We start from the raw sequence: 25,560 nt of genomic DNA, 5'->3' as shown, positions 1-25,560 counted from the left end.
TACCCAAGCACAGGATGGTGTCTGCTCCCTTTCTCCAAAATAAGAGAAGGGCTGGAGGGTGGCGCCCAGACAGTGCTCTGCGGGTCTGCCCTTGGCCTTGTGACCAGGGTCCAGCCATCTCTTCTCTTGGGGTTTCATGTGACAGAAGACAGCTGGGGCTGGAATAGAGTTTGGGCCACCCCCAGGTCTGAGACTGGGGAACTGGGACACCATGGACATGTTCTGGGGTCCCTCAGGATTGGGACATCTCTGAGGCCACTAGGTTCCTCTGAGTTGTGACCTCAAGGAAGATGGAGATTGTGTCAGATTAAATGTGTCTGTGGAGCTGCACAACAGCAGGTTGAGTGAGTATGTGTTTCACCTGTATGTGGATGTGTGTCTCTGATCAGATTTGTGTAACTACTAAAGTCTATTCTTTTTGCCTTTTTTTAGGGCCGCACCCGCAACACATGGAGATTCCCAGGCTAGGGGGTCCAATCAGAGCTGCAGCTGCCAGCCTATGCCAGAGCCACAGCAATTCGGGATCCGAGCCCTATCTGTGACCTATACCACAGGTCACGGCAATGCCAGATCCTTAACCCACTGAGCGAGGCCAGGGATGGAACCCGCAACCTCATGGTTCCTAGTCGGATTCGTTTCTGCCGCGCCTCGATGGGAACTCCGCTAAAGTCTATTTTTAAAGTGCACGTAGGATGTTTGGGTTCTAACTGTCTCTCTCTGGCTATGACGCTCTCAGCCTTCATTGTACCCTACCCCCTGTATCCAAATCCCATAACAATATTATCCCCAGCCCCTCCCTAGCTCCCATCCCAAACTTACCCTCCACACACCCAGGTTATTTTTTATATCCCAGGGTGCCCAACCATTTCCTTGATGAGCTGGGAGGAACAGGGAAGGCAAAAAATCTAGAGATCCAGATTTATGTTATATACAGTTCCTTCTGGGCTCCAGCCGCCAGCCCCTGAGCTTGATGCAGCTCCCCAGCCAAAGCCCCCAGGGAAATGCAATGAGGTATTTCAAAGGCCTATTCTTAGCTTCTGAGCCCAGAGTTGAGTTCCATTTGTCCCGTGTGTCCTGGATCCTCCTGCTGTCCTGAGGACACCTAGGTCCTCCTAGAGGTCCTTGTATCCCACCCCAGGCCTCCCAGAAGCTGGGGGTGACAGGGTATGGGACACGAGACAGGACAAAGCCGAGGCTGGAGACAGCGTGCCTCTATCCCCACCCTCTGGCTCTTGGCCTGCTGCCTGGCAGCCCGGTGGGCAGAAAATCAGTCTCTGCATTTGCTCACCCTCACCCCCTCCAAAAACAGGCAGAGACCACCTTCCAGGGTGTACAGGAAAGGAAAAGGCCGAGGGGGAAGTAAGCCAGCAGGCTCTAGGGAAGGGAACAGACTCCTGCTTCCAGGTCACTCGGACAGCCCATCAGATGACTCGATTTCAGTGCTGAAGAGTTCCTTATAGAGTGGAGGGAAAGCAACTTGGACCACGATGGGGTGGAGGTGCTGGAAGGTTTGCAGCTTTTCCACGTGCTGACTGCACAGGCTCCGAAGCTTCCCCTTGGGTGGCAGCTGGAGATGGGTTCATGGGGAAAGAGGGTCAATACTGCTGCTCTATCTCCAGGGCAGAGCAGTCCTCCCATCCTTCCCAGGCTGGGATAACCCTCCTTGAACCTGGAGGTGCACCCGGAACGTGTGTGGAACAGCCAGATTCCCTGGGTGAGGCAGGTCTGTGTTCAGGGGATTGGAGGTAAGTGAGAACTGCTGTGGGACAGGTGCATTTTTCTGGATGAAACCACCAAATTGTGTTCCTGCTACTCCCAAAATGAGCCCCATTGAAGACTCTCTAACTCACACTTTATGCTTTTATAACAGTAAAATTCTGTGACTCTCTGTTATGTACTGTTACATGCCTCTTAGCCTTTGTTGATAGGGTTCCCCTTACCTGCAATGCCTTTCCAATTCTCCTGTGCTTGGCTAATACTTACACACTTTCGAGTGTCACCTCTTCTGGGAATATTCCCTTAACTAACCCTGGATTAAGGGCCCTTCCTTTGGGCTTCCATCTGTGTAGCACTTAAACCTCATTTTAGGAAAATGATCCAATTTCTCTGTCTCCCCATCCTAAATTTGAGCTCCTTAGGTGGGGTCTCCCCCCTCCCCCATCTCCCCCGCTTTCCCTCCCTCCCTCTCTTGGTAACCTTGGTACCTATCAAACTGCTCGCATATGGCAAGTGCTCAATAACTGTTTGGACTAAGCAATTTCCAAGCAGCTACCCAACACTGCAAATAGGAAACCAATACTGTTGTCACTCAGCAAGAGGGGAGTGAGAAAGGCCCAGAGACTGTGAGGGGACAGAGGCAGGGAAACCTCCCTGGAGAGAGGCTGAGAAAACCATTTATCTTCTGCAGTTTCCTGTATAACCAAGTGAGGCTTGAAAATACTTCTCACCATAGATTGCAGATGCGGCTTGGATCCCACATTGCTGTGGCTGTGGCGTAGGCCGGCGGCTACAGCTCCGATTGGACCCCTAGCCTGGGAACCTCCAAATGCCTCGGGCGTGGCCCTAAAAAGACAAAAATAAAAAATAAAAAAATAATTCTCACCAGCCACCCACCACCTGCTTCTCCTCCACTTTGTGCCTCAGAAAGGGACAGACAGGGGAGTTCCCATCGTGGCTCAGTGGCTAACGAATCCGACTGGGAACCATGAAGTTGTGGGTTCCATCCCTGGCCTCGCTCATTGGGTTGAGGATCCGGCGTTGCCGTGAGCTGTGGTGTAGATCGAAGATGCAGCTCGAATCCTACGTTGCTGTGGCTGTGGTGTAGGCGGGCGGCTACAGCTCTGATTAGACCCCTAGCCTGGGAACCTCCTTTTCTAGGGAGCGGCCCTAGAAAAGGCAAAAAAAAAAAAAAAAGACCAAACAAACAAACAAAAAAACAAAAGAAAGGGACAGACAGGGAAGAGCACTCAGCATGGGATCCCTTGATATCTCTTTAATTCATCCACTTTTCATTTCTCCTGCTTTATTTTGAGTTTATTTGGGCTATGGCAAAAACTTCATTCATTCATGCTTTCATTCACTCAAATATTTGGTGAGAACTTAGCTAGAAACTGTGATGGGCTGTGGTATTATATCAGTGAGTAAAATAAAATCTCCACTTTTATTAAATGTATATTCTAATGGAGGGAGCCAGAAAATAAATACATGTAAGATAATTTCTTTCTTTCTTTTTTTGGTTGTGCCACAGTATGTGGATATTCTTGGACCAGGGATCTAAACATGCACCATAGCAGTGGCCTGAGCCACAGCAATGTCAATGCCAGATCCTTAACCCACTCAACCAGCTGGGAACTCTGATAATTTCTTTAAAGAACAATAAAGCGGGGTAATGGGTAGAGGTCCTTTTGTGGGGGGGTCTAGGAAAATCTCTCCAGAAGGAAGGGATGGAGCAAGCCATATGGAAAAGCAGGGAAGAATCTTCCAGGCATGTGGAACAGCAGGTGCAAAAGCCCTGAGGAACAACTAGGCCTGATGTGTTTAAGGGAGACCAAGGAGGTCAGTGTTGCTGGAACAGGTGACGAGAGGGCAGTGGAAGGAGATGAGGTGAGAGAAGTCCAGGGTCACGTCATGACAACAATGGGCCACAACACAGACTCTAGATTTAATTCCCAGTGTGCTATAGGCAGCTACAGGGGCGCTGAGAACAGTGCTGTGTGGCTGCTGTAGGACACATAGGGGTAAAGGCAGGGGTTGGGTTACAAAGCCTCTCTGATGGTCCAAGAGACAATTGACAGCCAGGGGATGACAGTGGGGTGGGGATGTGTTCTGAAGGTGGATCCAATGGGATTTGCTTTCCAACTGCTCTCCCAGAGTTCTCTTCCTTCTGATCTATTCTACCAGACTCAAAGTTTTTTTAGGGCAGAGACTATTGTTTAAGTCATTTCTTGTATTCTCAGCACCTAGCACTGTGCCTGGCACATAGCAAGGACCCGGTGCTTGAACCATTATATAAATGGTTCCTTTACACTGGTTCCAAATTAAATTGCCTAAATCGTAGCTTTGATGATATCATTCCTCTAGCCTTTGGTGCTCTCCATTGCCTGGAAATAAAGCCTTAACTCTTTAATATGGCCTTGAAAGTCCTCTCTGATTTGCTCCTTGACCTAATTTGCAAGCTTGTCTTCTGCCACCTCCCTGCCCCCACCAATCCATCCCAGCTCCTGGTCTTATACTTGAGTCAAAATGTTCCATGAGTTCCATATATGTGTTATCTTGTGTCCTTATTTTTGCTCACATTGTTCCCTAAGCCTGGAATGCCTGCCTCAGCCCGAATGCCTGTTAAAATCTTACCTATTTCATGGCCTAGTTTAAATGCCACCTTCTCTAGGAAGCATTTATGATCTACTCCTTTTACCCTCAAGTTATTTTTTATCCCTAGTCCATGCCCTCACTGTTCTCCGATATCTCTGATTGTAGTAGTTAGGGGCACAGGGATACAGGAGGAAGAGCACTGCATTTGTCACTTAGGATTGTGCAAACCTGGACAAGTCATTTAAGTGTCCTTATCACAATGTAGAGTTGTTTTTTGTTTTTTGTTTTTTTTTGTCTTTTGTCTTTTTAGGGCTGCACCCTCAGCATATGGAGGTTCCCAGGCTAGGGGTCGAATTGGAGCTGTAGCCACTGGCCTACGCCACAGCCACAGCAACGCCAGATCTGAGCTGCATCTACGACCCTACACCACAGCTCACGGCAATGCCAGATCCTTAACCCACTGAGCGAGGCCAGGGATTGAACCCACAACCTCACGGTTCCTAGTAGGATTCCTTTCTGCTGTGCCACGATGGGAACTCCACGATGTGGAGATTTTTAGCACTCTTCTTCCTGACTGAGTTGCCTCAAAGATGAGCATACTGTGAAAGCACTTCGTTTTTGGTTGTTTTTTGTTTTGCTTTTTCTGCGCCCTTGGCATATGGAAGATCCCAGGCTAGGGGTCGAATCGGAGCTGTAGCCGCCGGCCTACGCCACAGCCACAGCAACACCAGATATGAGCCGCATCTGTGACCTACACCACAGCTCACGGCAACCCCAGATCCTTAACCCACTGAGTGAGGCCAGGGGATTGAACCCACATCCTCATAGGTACTAGTTGGGTTCGTTACTGCTGAGGCACAATGGGAACTCCTGAAAGTACTCTGTTAATCACATTATTATTATGTCACATATCACATCCTGCTCTATGTTAGAGTCACTGGTACACGAGTCTCTTCTTCACAGCAGATTATAAACTCTTGGCGGGGGCAAGGACAGCATCTCTGTATCTTTCCACTCCACAGTACAAGCAGGTGCTGGGTAAGCGGTCGCTCTATTAAACCCAATTGTTCCCTGGAGGCTTCTCCCAGTTCTAGGCTCCCTAATGTTCCATCTGCATGCACATCGAAGTGACTGCTTCGTTCCCTGTCCCTGCGCTATTGCAAGCTCTCTAACACAACTTTGCACTGAAGCACTGGCTCCTCTGCACCCTCAGACCCTGGCCCTCACAAGCCCTGATGGCCCGGAGCTGGCGCTGGGCCTGACCTCCTCTGTCCCAGGGGACTGCTCCTACCTTGGCCAGGATGCCTTGGCGATGGGTCTTGCAGAGATGATGATGAAAGGCCAGCTCCAGATTGTACTGCAGCTGTTCTACTTTCCTTTTCTCTTGGAGTCCTGGCCGGTCTGAAGGAGGGGATGGGACCACAGCAAGAACAAGAAAGAACATGGATGTTAGCTTCCACCAAAAGCATGTGTTATTTTCTGTGCTGAAGAGAGGTCCTTTCAAGCTGAGCTAGAAAGAGTGTAGTGTGTGTGTGTGTGTGTGTGTGTGTGTGTGTGTGTGTGTGTGTGTGTGTGTCTTGGTTTGATAATGGTAGGCTCTGGAGCCTTGGACATGGCTAGTTTCCACCGGGAAAACTGGGGACAGATGAAAGCAATGAGACTTTCCAGTCTCCCACTGCAAGCTGTCTTTTCCCTGGTACTCTGACATTGCACATAGCCAATTCAATGCTAGGCACTAAAACTCTGCCATGGGGGAAAAAAAGATTGGAAGAGTCCCCTTTCCCCAACCCCCACCCAGCAAGGACAGCCCTGGAGAGGGGCTCTGCAGCCATCTGTGGCTAACTTCAAGAGACAGACAAATCAGCTTTTGCCCTGACTCCATAAAATAGCCAGGAGTCATCTTTCATGTCTTTATTTCCAGTTCAAAGGGACTGTTGGGTCTCTAGTTAATGGCAGAAGACTGATCATCTTGTCTGCAAGCTCAGGTTAGCAGCCCACCCCACTCCCTCAGGTTCTCTGCATCCTCAGCATCCCCCTTGGCTCGCCTGGCCCATTCTGATCTAGTGGCGAGAACATCCAGAGTCCTGCCATGATGCCTGCAGTCTTAAAATGAGTCCACACAGAGTAGTGATTCTCAAGCTTGGCACGTTACAATCACTTGTGAGAGGCTGTTAAAGATTCTGGTGTTCCGACTGCACCCGGATCAATGACCTCACAGTCGCTGCCAGTGGGACCCCGGCAGCAGCCGTATTTAAAGCTCCTTGGGTGATTCAGATGTGTGGCCACTATGGAGTCCCTGACCGGGACTCACCAGCAGACTAATTTCTCTTAGAGAGGTGGCCTGCTTCCTCTCATCCTCAGGTCTCCCCACGGTCCAACCCCACCTGTGCTGCTCTTTCTCCTCTCAGGCTTCTTTCAATCTTTTTTTAAAACTCGTTTTCTTTGATGGCACTGTTGGATGGGGCTCATTCTGCTCTTTAAAGCAACTTCCCAGATTTAACCACAAGGGAAGGTCCAGGCTCTGCGGTATCTGTTGCGCCCCCGCCACCCCAATGTCCTTTACCCAAGACCAGTGACACTCACTGGCATTGATGAGGACGAGGGCTGTGTAGAGTGCAATCTCGTCCTCAGAAAGCGCAAGGCACTCAGGGAGCGGGAGAAGTCAAAGATGGAGCTGATAAGCTCGCTGCAGCCTGAGGGATGGAAACAAAAGAGTGAGCACGATGGAGGAAGCTATGTGCCCCAGGATGCCCACCCATTGGTGTTTTTTTTTTTTGGGGGGGGAGCAATCTGTCCTGAAAAGAGGGCGCCCTGGCTCTTGAAGCCTTGGCTGGGGTGGCCTCTGACTCCTCTCTCTCATTTCCCCCTGCCCCTCACCCAAGGCTCGGAACAGCTCCATGCCACCGTATTTGCCTTCAAAAAAGACTGTGTGGTTGTCAGCGTTGTAGGCTCGGCACATCCTGACCAGCACCACTTCCATTGCTCCTGCGGAGGCGGGAGAAACGCAGGTAGACTGTCAAACCAAGTTAGGAGCCTGTCTCAGTCCCCCTCTGGTTTCCTTAAGGCACCTCCCTCCACTCGGCTCTGCCCATTCCACACCTGTCCCCATTGCCCCGGGCCTGCCCTCTCTCCCTGGGCACCTGCTTTGAGTAGCACGATCTGGTCGTTCTGGCAGAGCTCCATAAAGCCCGAGAGCCTCTTAGCGAACTCCACCACGTACTGAATGGCCTCGGTGAGGCGGTGGGCACAGCGTTCCCACATCTCCCACATTGACTGCAGGGAAGGAGGGGGGGGGATGTCCCACTGTAGCCTTCCTTATGACCCTGGGACCTCCCAAACCCTGGGAACCCAGATGAATAAATTGTAGGGGACCGATTCTGAACCCCCCCCCATTCTCAGCCCCTGTGTTTTCCACCTATTTTTAGCACAAATGCACATTCCAAATTAATTCTGGTCACTTGGCTGCACTTACTGAGCCCCCACCAGCCACTAGCACTGAGTTAGCTGTTGTGGGGGAAGAAAAAAACATCTGAGAGACAGTGTTGTCCTCTGAGAGTTTGCATCTTGTTGAGGTGAAAAGGACATATTCAGGTTCAGTACCAAATGAGTGTTTTTCATACAGGCAGTGTTGTCAGGGTGACGAAAGGGAGATCTATTGGAGCCCGATAGATCTGAACCTGCCTTTGGTTCTACCACTCAGTGACGTGGAATAGTCTGTGAACTCCTCTGAGCTCAGTTTCCTGGTCCATCAAAATAGAAATAAGGGAGTTCCCGCTGTGGTGCAGTGGGTTAAGGATCTGGCATTGCTACAGCTGTGGTATAGGTCGCAGCTGTGGCTTGGATGCCATCCCTGGCCTGGGAATTTCCATGTACTGTAGATACAGGAAAAAAAAAATAGAAAGAAAGAAAGAAAGAGAGAAAGAAAGAAATGCTGACATCATAGTTGGTTGTCTTATGAGTTGAGGATAATTTATGTAAAGCATTTAGCACAGTGCCTGGCAGAGAAGGAATGATTAACAAATGCTAAAGATTCGGAATATTGTTATCGTTGCTAGAGGAGAAGGCAGGGGTATACACCAGGTCTGTGTGGGGGAGAAGGGAAGATGAGGCCCAGGCAAAATGATCACAGGCAGGAGCTAAGGAAAAGCTCTCATCCCTCTGCTGGGGACACACTTAAAAGCGGGGATACACCTGTGTCTCTCTGTGATACCCTGCCTGGCCCCAGCCCACTTGCATGTGCAGGTGGCCATCTCTGGACTCCCCCCGTGGCGGCGGGAGGTCCTCCCTTCCCCTCAGAGTCTCCTGGCCTCACCTTCCTCTGGTAGCCGGCCACCTCCTCTCGGGAGAAGATGTTGGAGCGCTGCCGAAGCAGGTCCTCCAGCCGCAGCTGACACGTGTCTCGGTAAGACTTACAAACATTCTGCACCAGGTGCTCTGGGGCCAGAGGAGGAAGGCAGGGGTGCCATCTCAGCCAGCTCCTGTCCTACCCATATGCATACCTTCTGCGTGTCTAGCCCTGCTCAGCCTCCCGCCTACCCCCAAGGCATGAGTCCTGTGCATGTTTGATTTCCCTGGGGTGCTGGCTAAGGCCCCTCTTTGGAAGCCCCTCCCTCGCCTTCCCACCTCCGCCACCTACCCAGCTGCTCACCAATCTCTGTCAGGGAGGCGTAAGGCGCCTCTGGGGTACTGCGGAAACTGGGGCTGCAGTAGCTGTTGGGGCCCCGTCCTGGTTCCCCAAGCCCAGGATGCCTGGGGTCCTCAAAACGGAGTCCACACCTGTCAGGGGCCAGCTGGCTGCCTGTGCCATAGAAGTTCTCTCTGCCCTCAGCCTTGCCCCGCTCAGGGCTGTATTCCAGGTGGTAAGAAGCCCCATTGAGCCCAGCCTTGACCAAGCTGTTGGAGTAGGAGGGCCCGCAGCTTGGGGCTCTCAGGAGACCGGGGGGACAGGCCGAGGCCTCCGGCAGGTCAGGTGAGGAGCCCAAGGGCAGCTGCCCATCTGGGAGCCCCAGGGGGCAGGCGAGGGGGTCTGCTCCTTGGGCCCCTGCAGGAGGGGACTTGGCCGCTTGTTCCCGTTGCTGCTGTTGCCTCTGCTGCAGCTGTTTCTGCACCTCAGCATGCAGGCTGTCCCTTTGCTTCTTGGACATGCGGCCAAACTTGACAGCTGAAAGAGGTCCAGGGATCAGGAGATTTTGAGGCAGGAGGACATGGTACAAGGCAGAGTCAACAGGCATCTCAAGCATTACAGGATTAGCTTGCTGCTCCCTGAATAGCTGACTCCAAGCAGAGCTTCTCCAGGCTTGCCTGACAGTTTCCCTTCAGGGGACTTCGGTTCAAGACCCCTCCCACCTCACTCTTGTTACCTACGGAGCTCTGTCCAGCCCAGACTTTTCAGGCCTCTGAGCAAACTCTCCTTGCTTGAAACCAGCTTCTACTAGTGGCTGGATTCAAGCCATGGGTTGGAGTGAGGATCCTGGCTTCCTGATATGGGGGCTGGGGGTGGTTGAGTAGGGGGCCTTGAGCCATATCGGGGTCACTTCGCCTGTCTAGGAGGGTCGGAGGAAGAGGAGAGCCGAGAACACAGGTCCCCCTGTGGTCAGGCCTGCCGGCTCCCTGGTGACCTAGATACTCACCACAGCCCAACCCAGGCTCCGCGGCTTGCTTCTGAACATCCTCTTCTGCTCTCTTTCCTGCCTTTTCACTCGCCCCACCACCCCTCCCAGGTGTGGGGGCACAGCCCCTCGCCCCGCCTGCCCCTTTGCAACCCTGCGTGTTTCCTTTCACTTTGTTATTTTGGGCGCTGAAAAGTGCTGACAGGCTCCTTTTGGCTCCTCATCACCTCGTGCCTCCCCCCAGCCCCGCCCTGGGCTCCTTCTGTGGTGTTGGGGGTGGGGGGCAGCTCGGGGGCTGCGAGGGGCTAGTGGCTGAAGGTGGAGAAAGGCTCTAGGAACAGCCGTCCTCCCTCCCCTCGTGCCTTCTTCTGGGCTGTTCTCAGGCGGCCTCTGGTCCCATCCTCAGCCACAGTCCTGTGTCCAGGCTGGGGGCGGGCGATAGGGAGGCGGATGGAGCTGGAACCGGAGGATGAGGCAGGAGGGGAAGGGGTGGAAGCGGGGAGTTGGATGAGGAAGGAGAAAATGAAGCGTCTGGGACCTTGGGAAAAGGAGGGTTGTTCTAGCAGCGTCCGAAGTTGGGGACGTCGAAGACCTCTGATGAGAGTGGAAGGGACAGGGGCCCGCCCGCGGGAAGGATGGAGAGCAGAGCTCCAGAAAGACACTTTTACAGGCTAACCCTGTCTGGCACAGCAGCTCAGGCTGCCCCTCTGGAGACTCCAGGGAAGCCCCAGAGGGCTGCCTCCATGGCCTCACCATCTCGGGACATGCCCAGGGCCAGGCATTTCTGTAGGCGGCAGTGCTGGCATCGGTTTCGGCTAGTGCGGTCGATGGGGGCAGTTCTGCTGACGGGTGCAGGAGTAGGCCACGTTACACTGCTGGCTCCGGCGGAAGAAACCCTGGGGGAGGCAGGGTGGTGACGGTGGCTGCGGGTCCTGGCCAGGCCCAGCTCAGTCCCTGGGGCCTCCGGCCCGCAAACTCTGGCCGCAGCTTTTCCAGATCTTCCATCCCTCTCGATTTTCCCTCTTCCATCGTAATCTGTTCTGCCGTCACTTCTTTAGTTTAAGACCAGACCCTCCTGTGTGCGGGTAAGATGCCCCCGGGGTCGCCCCCTAGCTGTCTCAGGAGACCAGCCCTGTGGTCAGAACAAAGGCCACGGGGCCCTCTCTCCTCATCCTTGAAGAGACTGTGTATGTGTGTGCACTCACCTTGCACCCCTCACAGGTGATAACCCCGTAGTGGATCCCAGACGACTTGTCCCCACAGATTTTGCAGGGGATCACTTCAATTTGTGCTGGAAGAGAAAAAGGGCAGGGGTCAGCCCGGGAGCCTTTGGTGCATCCTACCTCCTGTACCTGGGTGGAGATCTGGGGACATGGTTGCCCCCGCTTCCCTCCCCCACTCCAGCTGGCTGATTACCTCTTGCAAGACGGAAGAAGGAATGAATGGCAAATACCACTCAGTAAAGGGTCTGCGGAGGTCGTTTTTGTTTCGGGGGGCGGCTGGGAGTTATATCAGTTCTACGGGGGCAGAGAAAGCAGCTGCAGAGAGGCCACCTGCTCAGCCCTTCAAGATAAAAAGCTCTAGTTGCCTCCCTCCTGCCTGGGGACCTAGGAGTCCTCACTGCTTCACAACACCTGCTTCCCGCCCTGGGGGCTTCCTCTGTGCTGCCTTTCCCCCACCCCCCTCACTGAGGCTCAGTCCCTCAGGGGAGTGTGGGGCATGGTGGGAAGATGTGGTGCACCAGGCAGGAGGCCCTGGGGGGGTCCAGGTAGAGGTGCCAGCCATCCTCAGCTGCACAGCGAAGGCTTAGGCAGGGGCCGCACAGAGACCAGGGGCCAAGGTGGCAGGGGCCCCAGAGAGGGTAGGAAGAAGCGGAGATGGAGCCCAGGAGAATGGGGTCAGCAAGCCAGCTCTGCTGGATGTCTGAGAGCCAGGGAGAGGATCAAACAGGGCTCCTATGTTCCTGGCCCCAGAGCAAAGGGTGGATCCATGTCTCAGCATATGAGAGTGTGTATGCTTCTGCGTGTACCAGGGCCTCTGTGTCCAATAAGACGCACACAAATCATGAACACTGGCTGGGCCTAGAGCCCATCAAATCCAATTTCTCTCCTTCACGAATGAAGGAAGAGGCCAGATAAGTCATTGGTCCAGGTTCATACAGCTCGTTTACCCAGGAGCTGGGTCTCTATCCCAGCTCCCCATAGCTTTCCATTCTGCCGTTCTGTGTATATGGCTTCGGTGGGCATGTTGCATATTTGAAGGGGTACTTGTGTGTGTGTGTATGTGTGCTCATGAAAAGGACATGGATTTGTGAGCCACTGGGCGTGTCTGCTTGAGCCAGTGTGCACCCATGCATATTTGTGAGTTAATTTCTGTTCACTGGGTGCCAAGACACCCTCTCTCCCACTAGGCTCATTTGTAACCTGTGCCTGCCCCTTCCCGTCACTGTGGAGTCTGCTGGCCCTGGGTTTATCTCCTCTACTTTGTCCCATCCCTCTCAGTGCCCACAGCTCTCTGCTGGGTTTCAGGGACCGGTGGTTGGCCTCCCACCAGACCATTTATTTTTTTGCTTTTTTAGGACTGCACCTGCAGCATATGGAGGTTCCTAGGTTAGGGGTCCAATCGGAGCTACAGCTGCCGGCCTACGCCCCGGCCACAGCAACATCAGATCTGAGCCGAGTCTGTGACCTACACCACACAGCTCATGGCGATGCCAGATCCTTAACCCATTGAGTGAGGCCAGGGATCAAACTCACAACCTCATGGTTCTTAGTCGGATTCATTTCCACTGTGCCACAACGGGGACTCCCCCAGCAGCCCCTCTTTGAAGAGACTGGGCAGAGTTGGGGTCCTCGCTATTTAAGGTGTTTTCGTCACTCCTAAGGGCATGGGGGTCTCTTCTCTGCCATCGCCGACCTGCTGCCTCCCCTCTGAGGGGATGTCCCTGGGGTGGGGCAGGCCATGAACGTGGTCTGGGACCGAAGCCCCTTCTCATCTCTGACCCATCTCCCCCCACCTCCTGGCCTGAGGGTCACAGGAAGCAGCAGCCTGCCTATTGGCTGTGAGCTCTCCTCTGGCCCAGGCCTAAAGCAGGCTGGTTGCGTGTAGGACCTGCTGACATTCGGTGAGGAGCGTGACCGTGGCTTGCCCACCCACCACGCCCTGAATGATTGTTTCCATCATCCTTAAACTGTCATCCCCTCGGGCTGGCTTTGAGCTGAGTCAGAGTAAGCAGCTGCCTCCTCTTGGGGGACAAGGTGCAGGGGTGTCTGAAATCCTTCCATTAGAACTTGGGTCTCTGCCCAACCCCCTCACAATAGGCTGTGATCATCCAGGACAGATGGCAAGGGTGCTTTCAGATTCTTTCCAGTAAGTTAAGAGCAGATTGGAATGAGTGGAGGGAAGAGAGAACTAGAGGGGATTGGGTGCCTGGAAAAGGAGCAGAGAATATGAGGCACCTGTGCATCAAGCCCCTGGGTTCTTTAGGCCTCAGTTCCCTGTTGGTAAAATCAGGGTAGGAGTCGCCTTCATTGGCTGTCCTCGGGCTGCTGTGCGGTAGCACATTAGGCGCAGGGAGAAAGCACAACCACGAGTGCTATGTGCTGGCTCTTACCGAGTACCGCAGGCCAGAACCCAGAACACATCTGAGACCCGTAGAGTCCGCTGTCACCTTTCCCCAGCGCCTTCCCCCCCAGTGCTGTGAGCTCGCTCTCCACAGTGGCCTTAAGCCCAGAGAGGGCAGAAACCAACGTGGGTCACCCAAAAAAGTAAGCGGGAGGGAGACTAGGCCAAGCCACAGTGGGAACTCAGGCTCCGGCCCAGCAGGCAACCACAGGCCTCCCTGCCGCTTCCCTTCTCCAAGGGCCACATCCGTGTGCGTGTGTGCACCGACCACATGGGTGACCCAGACACATCTCTACCCCGTGGGCTGACCCATTGCTGGTCCCGGCCCTAGGAACCTCACAACAGCATCACCAAGACCTCGCCCTCTCATAGGACGATATGGCTGGCCACGGACCCCCTTTTCAAATACCCGTGTGTGTGTGTGTGTGTGTGTGTGTGTGTGTGGTGTGTGTGTACCAGCGTTTGGACCTCAGCCACCAGGCCAGCCACTCCCCCATGCTCCCCAACTGTAGTCTAGGACAGAGGTACACACAGAGAAAAGCACATAGGTTTAGGGGTTCTGAGCTAGAGGGTCTGAACCTCTAGCCTCAGAGCTAGAGAGACCAAGAGGTTCGAGACCAGGGGACAAAAGAGACAAACCCAGAGATGGAGAGAGAGCCGCGGAAACACAGAATACCCCACACTCGTGTCCTGGCTCCATGCCCAACCCCTGGCCCCATCTTATCCTGCTCCTCCCTCCTTGCCCTGCCACCTGTACCCCCGCAGGGCCATCTACCCAAAACCTCAAAGAGAAAGTACCGGTGCGCACCGGGGTGGCTTGGGGAGGAGGGGAGGGGAGAGAACGGGAAGGGGACTGGCAGAGCTGGCGGTGGGGTGAACCGGGGCTGAAAAACAGCTCGGATACCTCCCCTTCAAAACCTCCCCCCTTGAGTCCTGTCCCTGAAGTAACAGGTGGTGGGAACCCAGATTGGGGAGGGGAGCTGAGTAATCACAGGATTACTCAGGCTGTTGCCCGGGAGCCTGGCCTGCCAGGAACTTACCAGCTAAGGGCCTGCCAGTGCCAGGAACTAGAACCAAGCAGAGGTCAGAAACCCCTAGGCCAGCCCCTGCACGGCTCCCAGAGCAGCCCTCACTCTGCCCACCCTCACCTGCTGCTTCGGGGAGATCTCCGTAGCTCTTTCTCAGGGTCCATCAAAGGACGCCCTCTAATTCCTAGGAGGGAGAACTGCCCAGGTGCGCACCATACCTCCTGTAACCACCTAGTGACTGGATAACTCTAGACCTCTGAGTCCCAAACAAGATCAGCCAGGGGTCTTGTTAAAATGCAGGTCCCTAGGCAGGAGGTCTGAGGGGGTGGCCCAGGTCCTGCATTTGAACGAGCTCTCCGTGGTGCCCAAGCTTGCTGGTCCTCACTCTATACTTTTGAGTAGCAAGAATTTCGTTCCTTGTCCTGCTTTTGGGCCAGGCTGCTTTTCCTGGGGCATAAGAGTGGGGTTGGCGGTCTCCTCCCCGGCCCATTCCTGTATCTTCCCTGCCATCCGGTATGGCTTCTGAATCTTCACGCTGACATGGTACCAGGACAAGAAAGTGACTCTCTTCCGGACCGCTTCGGGAATTGCAGGATGCCCAGGGGGCTTCCTCCGAGCACCTCCTACGTGGGGAAATACGGTAGAGACAAAGTAGGCTGCCCCCCACCTCCCTCCAGCCTCCTCTAATCTCACTCTTTTCACAGCTGCAAGATTCATTGATAGCGCTCTATGAATGCATCCAGAGCCTGGCTGGGTGCCACTTTAGGAAGCCAGCCCTGGGCCCTGTCCAGGTGCCTTATACCACAGAGAGGAAGTGGTAGGAGCAAAGGAGGGGCTGCAACCCAGGGGGATCTCTCCCCTCAAACCCCAGAACCACCCCAGCCCTGGTAGAGAAGGGATGCAGAGAGAGGAACCTCACCGTCTCCTGCTGCCCCATCGGTCTAGGGCTGGGCCTCTCCTTTCTTCTCTGTTCCTCTCCTTTTCTCCAGTGGACATGGATTAACCAGGAATAATAATAATGATAGACACAAGCACTGGCCGAAACTTACATGGAAAGCCAGGCTTTGCATACATTTTCATTTAACGATCACAACAATCCTGTGAAGGAGGCGCTATTTCTATTGTCCCCATTTTATGTGAGAAAACTGAGTCCTAGAGAGAGTAAGCGGCTTGACTAAAGTTACACAGCCAGAAGTGGCAGATCCAGCATGTGAACAGGTCTCTAACCCGAGAGCCCGTGTCCTCAGCCATAGATAGAGCCATATGCTCTATGAGGATGAGATGCCCAAATGCACTGGGCAGAGTGGCATGGGGTGGGGGCAAGGTCACCAGAAGCAGGGGGAAGTGTGAGGTGAGGGGGTGGGCTAGGAATGACATTCAAGGATACCTGTGGAACTAAAGTCAGGACTCAGGTCTAGTCTAAGGATCCAGAGGGACATTATTCCCTCTGTCCCACACCTTCTTCTGTGGTGCCTGCCCCCTCCCGCCTTTACCCTTGGCTTCTAGGGCCAGGGAGGAATGGCTGGCCCATCCTACCAGAGCTCCTGACTTGGGAGATGACAGGCCCCTTGGGGTGTGGATGGGCTCTTACACATCTCAGAGGGCCTCTCTGCAGCTACAAATGAGTGAGTGAGAAAGAGGAATGCATCTCTTTTCTTAGCTTAGCGTCCCCCCACCCACCCCGCCCGCTCCCCAGAGCCAACACTCAGGCCCTCTCCCCACGGAGACCACAGCTCTGGCCAGGGGTCCCCTGGGTACCCCAGCCCGTTACCAGCCTCCCTCCTTTCTCAGCTCTCAGTTCCCGCAGCTTCTGCAAAGCTGGAAACCACAGCGGTGGGCTCCGCCGCAGAAAGCAGGAGGGGGAGGGTCAGGTGGGGGTTGGGAGAGAAGCAGTTGTACCTGGGGAACACTCCCCCCACCCCACCCCACCCCGGCCCGGGGCGAGAATTTTCTGCTGATACATCCAGATCCCAGGGCTGAGAAAGTAGTGAAGCTAAAACTCAGGTGGGCGATGGAGAGTCTGGGGTTTTGAAAAGCCACGAAAGGCAGCCAGCCACCTGAAACCCCCTCCTGGTGCCCCCGCCACCCCCGCAGTCTGGGACAGGAGAAAGGAGGGGAAACAAAGAATTGAGTGAAAACAACCAGTGGATGAGGGAGGGGATGAATCACCAGGAGGAAGCTGTGAGGATGGGAACCCAGACAGTCACAGGCAGTGGCCATGCCGGCCTCCGGGGCCGCATCTCCTTACCGGGTACCTCAGCTGCAGGGGACCTGTGGATCCGGAAGGACCCTGACTCTGGCCTCAAGCCCCTGCCCGGTTGCTCTCCCTCCCTGCAGACAGACCTCTCCATCCTTTCTGAGCCCAGAACCCCAGGGGCAGGGTTGCAGCAGGACTGGAGATCTCAGAAAGAACGAGTCAATGGAGGAGAGGAGGAGACCCCAGGGCTGCCTTTCTTGGAGAGCTCGTAGCATGGGAAAGTCCCTGTTCCCTGTTTGAGTCAGGGGCACAGAGGCCGGGGAGAAGGAGGGCGCCCCTGGGAGGGGCGGCCACACCAACGCCCATGTTTATGGTGATGGGACAGGCTGGGATGCTCCTGGCTGCTCGTGCCCTGGGCTGGGGGTGTTTGGGAGTCCCATTAGGAATGGGAAGACAGGAAAAGGCGAAGGTGCAGCAGTTATGCGAGGAAGGAGGGGGCCCTTTGTAAGTCCTCAGATGGCCCTGAGCTCTCGGGATGAGGTCTCTGGCACCCTGGGACTTGGGATGCTTTCCGGCCCACGACTCCTTATTTTCGTGACCGGGTTTGAGAACGATCAGGGCACAGCAAAGATAGGCATGTGACCTCATACCCCTCGTCCTCCACGCCCGCCATGCCCCGACTCAGCCCTCCCTCTGGCTGGCTGCGGAGTCTTTCTAGCTGATGGACATTTCCTTTCTACTTAGCAGCAGGTCGCGGCAGAGAGCCTGTATCATTCTTTCAGAACCTCTAGAAATCCCATGCCTCCCACTTCCTGTCTTCCTAGGCCCGATCAATCCTCAGCGTCTCCCCTCTCCTGCCAGCTTTACGTCCTCTCCGTCTCTCCCTGCATCTGTGTGCCTGTCTTTTGCACACAAGTTCTGTCTCAGGCTTCACATAGCGATTTGGGCTCTCCTGGCGTTTCTCCAGTTATCTCTCTCTGGATATCACTCTCTCCCCATGCCATCTGAGTTTGGTCTCAGCATCCCTCTTTATTTCTTGGTCTGCTGCTGCTGCTTGTGTGTCTGGCCCTAGGTCTTTGGTGTATCACAGTCCCAAGACCCCAGCTATGGTCAGAGAACATGGTGGTGGCTGGCACTGACTAGGGGGTTGGGGCAGTCTGATAATCTGGGGCTATGAGAGACAGGGGGATGTCCAAGTGAGAAGGACCAGTGGCACCAAGCCCCTGGACCAGCCCCTCTCCTGCTTACCAGCCCAGGGTGATATCATGCAGAGCTGCAGTATTTACCCGGCCAGTCCTGGGGATTCCTGCCCTCCTGCCAGGCTCTGAAGCACGCCCGATCACTGCTTCCCAGGGTGGATTTGCTGATTTGAGACTGTTTCTGGGAAGACTGGTCTGCTAACCTTTGCTGCTAATGGGAAGAAGCTAGAAGGGAAACCGAAGCTCCAAGGGGCCCATCTTCCCATGGATGGTGTTGGCTCTTCTCCTCACCCCTCCTGACCCGCCCCAGCTCGTACACCTGCACTGGGGTCTCCGTCCCAGGCGTGGAAGTAGAGCCCTTTCCTTCCCTGGCCTTCTCTCCGTGTACCCTCCAGGAGAGCTGAGTTTTCTCCACTGCCTTTGGAGGTACTTAACTTGGAGAGCAGGCCACTCTCCTTGGTCCTGGGCCCTCAGAACTGGGGGCCTCTCCATAGGTGATTTTTGTTTGAAAATTCAGCTTGTTTTGCAGAAGGGGAGACAGAGGCGCAATGGCTGGCCTAAGGCTACAAGGCTCATCAGTGACAGACATGGCACCAGAACCTGGTCTTGAGTCTCTTGGCTGACGGGTCTTTCCAGGACCTTTCTGTGGGTTGTGGGAAGGCCCCGGGTTGAGGCAGGGGCTGCCTCAGGCCACAGGGACGTGGGGCTTCCCTTTTCCTCCTTCACCCTGGGCTCGGAGAGGTTCTCTGGCCTCCTTTACCAGGGTGGTTGCCCTGCCCACCCCTAGTCCGCTAGAAGGCAGGGACCCCAGCCATCTGCCCACCAGCAGTTGGCCCATGGCTCTGCCAGGATAGGGGTGAAGCTGAAGGCTTTTTGCTCCCATCTCTTCTGCCTGAACCATCTCCTCAAATGGGCATCTGAACCCAGGGTGGGCCACTCGCTCCACACACACACACACACACACACACACACACACACACACACACACACGGCACCCTGGCTGGAGTCCACTTGGGCCTCACGTCCCTGCATTGGGCAGAGAGTGTGGTGGTTCTGAGGCCTGGATGCTGGGGTTCTGACCCCCTCTGCCTGACCTCGCTTTACTCCACTATCCTGCTGCTTTAGGGCCTATCAATTCCGCTGCCTCCTTTCTCACCCCATTCTCAGGCAGCCTGGAGGCTTGGAGGGAAGGAGCCGAAAGAGCGAGTTCAGGCTCGCTGTTAATTACCAACCTCCACCTACTAGAGCTGTGTGCCTGAGGTGGAGCCCTCGGCCGCTCTGGGTCTCAGTCTCTTGTCGTAAGAGGCCGGGTACCCCAGATGCTCTTGGAGATTCTGTCCAGAGCCCATGACAGAGGAGTTCCTCAATAGTTCCTTTACTGTGGCTGCTCTAAGGGAACTGTTGGGGGAGCAAGACCCCCTCCCCAACTACTCCACCCATCTCCCAACAGACCTTGGCCTTGACTGGGAGGCACCCTGCTAAGGAAGAGCACTCAGCTTTGCTCGCACTGTTCCCAAGATGCCCCTCCTTTCCAGAGGATGGGGGATGACGACTGGCCCCAGGTTCTCCTCTCCCGGGTGGCCCCATTCACTTACTTCTCATGACTGAGCCGTGGGCTTTGCCGACTGGGCTCCTGTCCTTCTTAGCGGGGGGTGGTCCAGGGATGGGGTGCAGCTGGCAGCGGGGTTGGGGTGAGGCCCTCTCAGCAGAGCCTCAGCCTGCAGTTCTGCACCTAGCTCTCCCCCAATGCTTCTGGGCAGGGGGGTTTAAGCTCCTCACCACACAGGTGGCCGAGTGACAACCCCCCCAACTTTACCACCCCCCACCCCCTGGGGTGCAGTGGGTAGGATGACAGGCGCCTCATGTGGCCAATCTGGGCCTGGGGCAGGGTGTGAGGGGCGGGGCAGCCAATCGCAGGGGGCGTTGGAAAATTCCAAAACCACATGCGACAGCCACACGCGGTAAAAGCTGTTTCCACCCGCCTGGGTCGTTCTGGCTGGGGAGCCGGAATGGAGCTCACAGGAGCCTGGGGCCAGGCCCTTACTCCCCCTCCCCCCTGAGGACCCCGAGCCTGACCCTCTTTGCCAGGTGACTCCAGGGACAGGGATGTTTCTAGAGGTAAGTCACAGAATGTCTGCCTGGGGCGGTGGCGTGTGCCACCTGCGACCTTGTGGACTGCCAACAGCTGTGCTCAGTGAGACACAGTCTGGGAGGCTCCCCCACCACCAACTCTGCTTACGCCCCTCCCTACAGACCCGGAGCACACCCTGGGCTAGGGAATAAATGATAGTAGTAGCCGGAATAATCATTAGACAAATGCCACTGTCTGTAGGAGGGGTTAGTGTGTCAGAAATTTCCCCAGGAGCAAAACTGCTGAAATTGGAATGCAGATGCTGCTGCTGCTGATACCACTGAACTGTGTGCCAGAAATGGTTCCGAATGTTTTACATGGATTGTCTAATCCCTGCAAAATACTTTATGAGGTAGGTGCCATTATCCCTATTTCAAAGATGAGGACAGTGAGACACAGAGAAGTTAAGCCACTTCTCCAAAGTCACACAGCTATGCGGTGGAGTCAGGATTCAAAAGCAGGCAGTTGGGCCCCAGGTCCCACCTGAGGAATGGGACGGGTTCCCTGGTTCAGGTCTGCTTATGAGGGTGTCTCAGCCTGGGCGGTCTCCTTCTGTTTGAGTCTATAGAATTTCTTGGTCTAGGGGTCCTTCTAGGGCCCTCTCAGCCTCATATCTGCTCTGCCGGGTACCTCGGCCTGCGGGTTCTCTCTTCAAGGCCCCTTAGTAATCAGGCCCCCTCTTGGTCTGGGGTTCCCCGTTGGGCTCCTCCCTTTTGGGGTTGTCTCCTTTCCAGAGCCTATTTTTCAGAGCCTCTTGGCCTGGGGGAGGTGTTTCTTCCGGATTCTCCAGGCCAACCCTCCTAAGAGGTCTCTGACTCTAACGACTTTTCAGCCTGGCACAGGCCTTTGCCCGCTGGCCTTCGGGCTCTCGGAGCTGGGCAGTGGGTTGGGGGAGGGGCTGTCAGCCCCTCTTCTTCCGAGGACACTCACGAGTTGGGGGATGAGATGGCCGTGCGATTGCACAGGGCCAGTGGGTTAGGAAGGAGATAAGGGGGTGTGGTCCTGGTCGAGGTTTCTGTGGTGAAGGGTTAAGGGTAGGAATAGAGTTCAGCCTCTTCCACTTCCAGATGCTCCGAAAGTCCCCCTTCTCCCCCCACCCACATATGGTCCCTGGCCCCCCTCCCCCAGCTCACCCGCGTCACTCCATGACCCGCTTTCCTCCCAGGGCCCTGCTCAGCATTTCCGTGGGGCCCTGTGGCTAGGGGCAGGCGAGGCACCGATCAGGATTGTGCTGAGCAAAGCAACCCCCCACTCAGAAGGATGTAGCCTCCTGGTGCCCCCCCAGCCTCTGTCTGACCAACTCAGGGAGGAGGGTGATGCTGTTGCCCCCCAAGAGCTCTCTGCTGGCAATGGGGAGCTCTAGGCAGTTCTGGCAGCAGGAGGAGCCCAAGTGAGCTCAGGAAGAACTGGTAGGCAATCTAAGGGAGGGTGGCCTCTCCTGCCCAGGAGGGTCCTTGTCAATTCAGGGATGCTTAGAAAGCCGACCCCAGAGGGCTCTTAGCCTGGGAAGGGCTTGTTTATGGGACATAAGCTTTGAGCATAAGGTGCAGTAGGTGCATTTTCTGGAGGAGCAGCCTCTCCCACAAACCAGGAGGATAGATCTGTTGGGCTGAGACGTCCCCAGAGAGGATGCTTACTTGCTAGCCTCCACGTGAAAGTGCTTCCTGAGCTCTAACCCCTTTCTCAGCTGCTGTAGCCTCAGGCTTTCAGGGCCCCAGGACCCAGAGTGTTCCTATCCCTACAGAGATGAAGGCTTTCCTGCTCTCCAGCCCTGCACAGCCTGGCCCCAGGCTTGTTCACACCTTGGGATGTGTTAACCACAGAGATGAACACCAAACCTGGGCTTGCCGCCACAAAGCCTGGTGCAGGCTCCCTGAGCCCCTGAGGTCACCCTGCCTCCCCCATCTGCCCCTGCTCTGGCCCAGCGGTCTGCCCCACCCCCTTGCGTCTCCTGGGCGCCCTTTCATTGTTCTCTCCTTGATTCTTTGCGATGTTCCCTCTCACTCTTTTTTTTTTTTTCCTACGCCAGAGCCACAGCAATGCCAGATCCGAGCCACATCTGCGACCTACACCACAGCTCACGGCAATGCCGGATCCTTAACCCACTGAGCAAGGCCAGGGATGGAACCCGCAACCTCATGGTTCCTAGTCGGATTCGTTAACCACTGTGCCACAACGGGAACGCCTCCCCCTCACTCTTCAGGCTTCCTGTCTCCCTCTGTTGCCTGGATCTTGAGGTTTCTTCAGCCCTCCCTCTCCCTTCCTCATCTCAGCCATCTCCGCCTAGCTGCTCCATCTCTGAGCAAGGCGCAAGCCATTCATCTGCACGGGCTGGCTGGAGCCCTTGCTGAATTCTTTGTCCTCTCCCCAGACCCCAGCACCAGCTCTTATCCCAATCCTCTACTCACAGGTGTGGGTCTTCTTTGCAGCCAGCAGCTCTATAAGGAGAAAGGGGGGGGGGGTTCAGGGTCAAAAGCCGAGGACCACAGTGGACTCCCCAGTGCCCAGGCCCCCACCCCACCTCATTCCTTCCCAGCAGAACCGTATCTGAGGAGAAGGTGGGACCACCCTCCACTGCACCCTCTCTTCACTCTCGGCCCTATGGTCACCCAAGGACTCTTCCAGGTCCTCAAAAGTGCAGGCTCCTCACCACTCTGAGGCTTCTATACACTATTCCTCCTGCCCGGAATGTCCCTCCCTGGCCCCTCGTCCATCTAGCCAACTTCTCATCCTCCAGCGTCCCGATCATGTCTTTTCCTTGGAGAAGGTAAGCATGCCTTTCTCCCTTGTCCTTGCATTTACTCAGCATCAGGCATTTGATTTCCTGGCACTCACCACATCATCTCACCGCTATAGTTGTGTCACTACCTGTGAAACGGGGCTTTCCTGCGAGACAGTAAGCCCCATGGAGGCAGGGACTGTGCCTGCCTCGTTCACGTTGTTATTCTGTAGTGCCCGCCCCGTTACAGGTGCACAGTATTCTGCAGCCAGAGTTAAATCTCTTGGTTGCTTATTTGTGCCTGAAGGCACCTGGGAATTTCAGAGGTGTGGGGGTGAAGAATAGGCTAGTGAGGCTATTAAGAGGAAGAGGGAGAGCTTCAAGCACGGACTCCGTTTGGCCTTCCACAGGCTCTGGCTCCACTGGTCCATGAGCTTGCAGAGGAAGGAATCCCTTCCTGCTGGTGTGTGTGGCTGGTCCAGGTGGAGAGCAGGCAGTGCCGAGCTAGGTGAGTTGATCTGGTGTGGGCAGGGAGGCGTAGACCGCCGGAGGGAAAGCCTTAGCTAGAGTATCATTGCAGGGGGCGGGGCGGTGTCATTCATTCATATGGTGAGCTTTTATTAAACACCTACCAAGACCCTGGGAAGAAGCCTCCCCAGGGCCAGACCTTGGTGCATTTCCCACATCCATACAGCAGCTCCTCACAGAGCACAGGGCCAGTCTTTCCTTTCAGAAAACGCTGCAAGCCTGCCTTATGCCCCAAGTTTCTCTAACTTCTGACTCTGCTCTCCGGTTATTTTTTTTCCTTCCGTTTGTCCAATCCTTGACACCTCCCCCCTCTGCCCTCGACCCCGCACTGTCCCTCTGCCCAAGAGATGCTCCCTCTAACAAGCTTCCTCCACTGGGCTGAGTGGGGGTGATTGGACTTGAAGGCCCAGGCTCCGCTGGGGTGGGGTGGGGGGAGGTGCCCAGGGAGGGAGTGGCTCCATCCGGCCCCTCCCGCCTCCCCCCACCCCGCTGATCCTGCCTGGCCCCACCCAGCTTCCTCCCTGACGTGGCACTGTCTCTCTGGCCTCCAGCCTTGCACCTCAGAGCAGTCCTGGGGTGGGAGCGCTCCCCTCTTGGCCCCGGCAGTGAAGTTCTTCCTCCGCCAGGTGGCCCTGGAGCGTTTTCCCTCAGTGCTCACACCTGACCGAGCCTGTGGCCATGGGAGAGGCTGAGTTAGACCATCCGTGGGGCCAAGGTCTGCCCGAGTCTCTGTCCGCCGCTGCCCCTGGCCAGGTGCCCCACATTCTTTGCAGAAATGAAACCCCACACCGGGGAGGAAAGTGCTGGGCCCGTGGGTACGGGCAGCGGACAGGGTGCTATTGCTTTCTCCCCCACCCTCTGTCATCCTTAAAGGCAGGGCAGCTTCCTCCACTGCTGGATGAACAGAAGGTGGGTGGCCAGCCTCCCAGCCACTGCTGCCCAGAGCGGGTCCCAGCCAAAGGAGCAGTGCCCGCTCCTCCTCCTAGGGGGCGCTCACACTTGGCAGGGCCTGGCCCTGTGCGGAGCTTCCTTCTTCCAGCTTCCCGACTCGGCTCTCCTCCCCCATCCCACTTGTCCCTTCCCTCCTCGCTTCTCCCTTTCTTTCCCCTCTGTGTGCTTCCGGCTTCTCCCGCTTCCCGTTTCTCCTTCTCCGGTCTCTCCTTCGGTTTCTATGGAGACCTGTCCTGTCTCACCTCCCGCCTTCGCCGGCCAACCCCTCTCTCCTTCTCTCTCCTCTTGCTCCTCCCCACCTCCTCACTTCCCAACCAGTCTCTTCCCACCTCTCCCTGTCCCCTGAACTTCCTGGCAGCCCCTGCCACCTGGCTGCAGGGCCGTAGGGCCTCTTACCCCTCGAGGCTCGGTGGTGTCTCTGTGGGGCCCTGTCCATGGGGCAACTCCCTGGGTGCCGTCCTTGCTGCCCTGGCTGCCCAGGAGGGCAGGGAGCAGGGCCCAGGGGAGGGAAGGGGGGAGGGACAGAGCACCTGGCCCAGCAGCAGGCAGGGGAAAGGAGTGGCTGGCAGAGTGTTTTGGCATCAGAAAGGGACAAGAGGAGAGACCGGAAGAACAAAGTTTAAGCCTTGGGGAGAAACAGGGTAGGTGACGGGAAGGGTGCTCACATTTATTGATCGACGTGTGCTGGGTATAAATCTATGATTTTCTCCGATCCTCCCAGCATCCGCCACGAGGCAAACATAGTTGCTCCAGATAACTAGGTGATGCTCGTAAGTGAGGTGATGCTCAAAGATTGTCCCGACTTGCCCAAGCATTTGCATAAGGACCATAAGTGGCTGAGCTGTGCATTGAACACAGGTCTTGCTGACTTTAGAATCATATGCTTTCTACTTGACCAAGACAGGTGATAAGATCAGGGGAGTTGGGGAGGGGAGAGATGAAGATAGGATGGTTTATCTGGGGGATGGGGTCTCTTCTCCAGGATGAGGTCAGAGTCATCCCAGTGGTTTCTGGGTTCCTTGAGGCCTCTGCCGGCTTAGCCTCTGCCATTTGCTGCCCTTCTCTAGAATTCCCTGGCTCCCTGATGCCTCCATATCCTCCCAGTCTTTTGGGGTCGGGGGCAGGCCTGGAGTTGTTTTCGGGGGCACAGGAGCCATGGGAGACGTGCTACACTGCACTAGGTACAGGAAGGAGACCTCCCTGCACCCCGATCCCCCATCACTGAGCAGGGCTCTTCAGGGTGGGGGGCACAGGATGCGGCTT

The 25,560-nt window shown here is 55.5% G+C and overlaps 1 protein-coding gene across 1 annotated transcript; it reads right to left on the bottom strand.

The window, feature by feature from the left end:
- Positions 1-904: 904 nt before the first annotated feature.
- On the bottom strand, positions 905-24,939 carry RORC (RAR related orphan receptor C). The gene is given in 13 exon segments (XM_047784644.1): positions 905-1,567; positions 5,603-5,712; positions 6,895-6,942; positions 6,945-7,004; positions 7,189-7,296; positions 7,452-7,584; positions 8,624-8,745; positions 8,960-9,472; positions 10,674-10,752; positions 10,754-10,816; positions 11,126-11,211; positions 22,508-22,537; positions 24,694-24,939. Coding segments are annotated over 13 exon segments (1,554 nt in total). The 5' UTR covers positions 24,734-24,939; the 3' UTR covers positions 905-1,405.
- Positions 24,940-25,560: the final 621 nt, after the last annotated feature.

Source organism: Phacochoerus africanus, chromosome 6, assembly GCF_016906955.1.
Source record: "Phacochoerus africanus isolate WHEZ1 chromosome 6, ROS_Pafr_v1, whole genome shotgun sequence".
Taxonomy (NCBI): Eukaryota; Metazoa; Chordata; class Mammalia; order Artiodactyla; family Suidae; genus Phacochoerus; species Phacochoerus africanus.
This window is presented reverse-complemented; position numbering and strand designations above follow the sequence as displayed.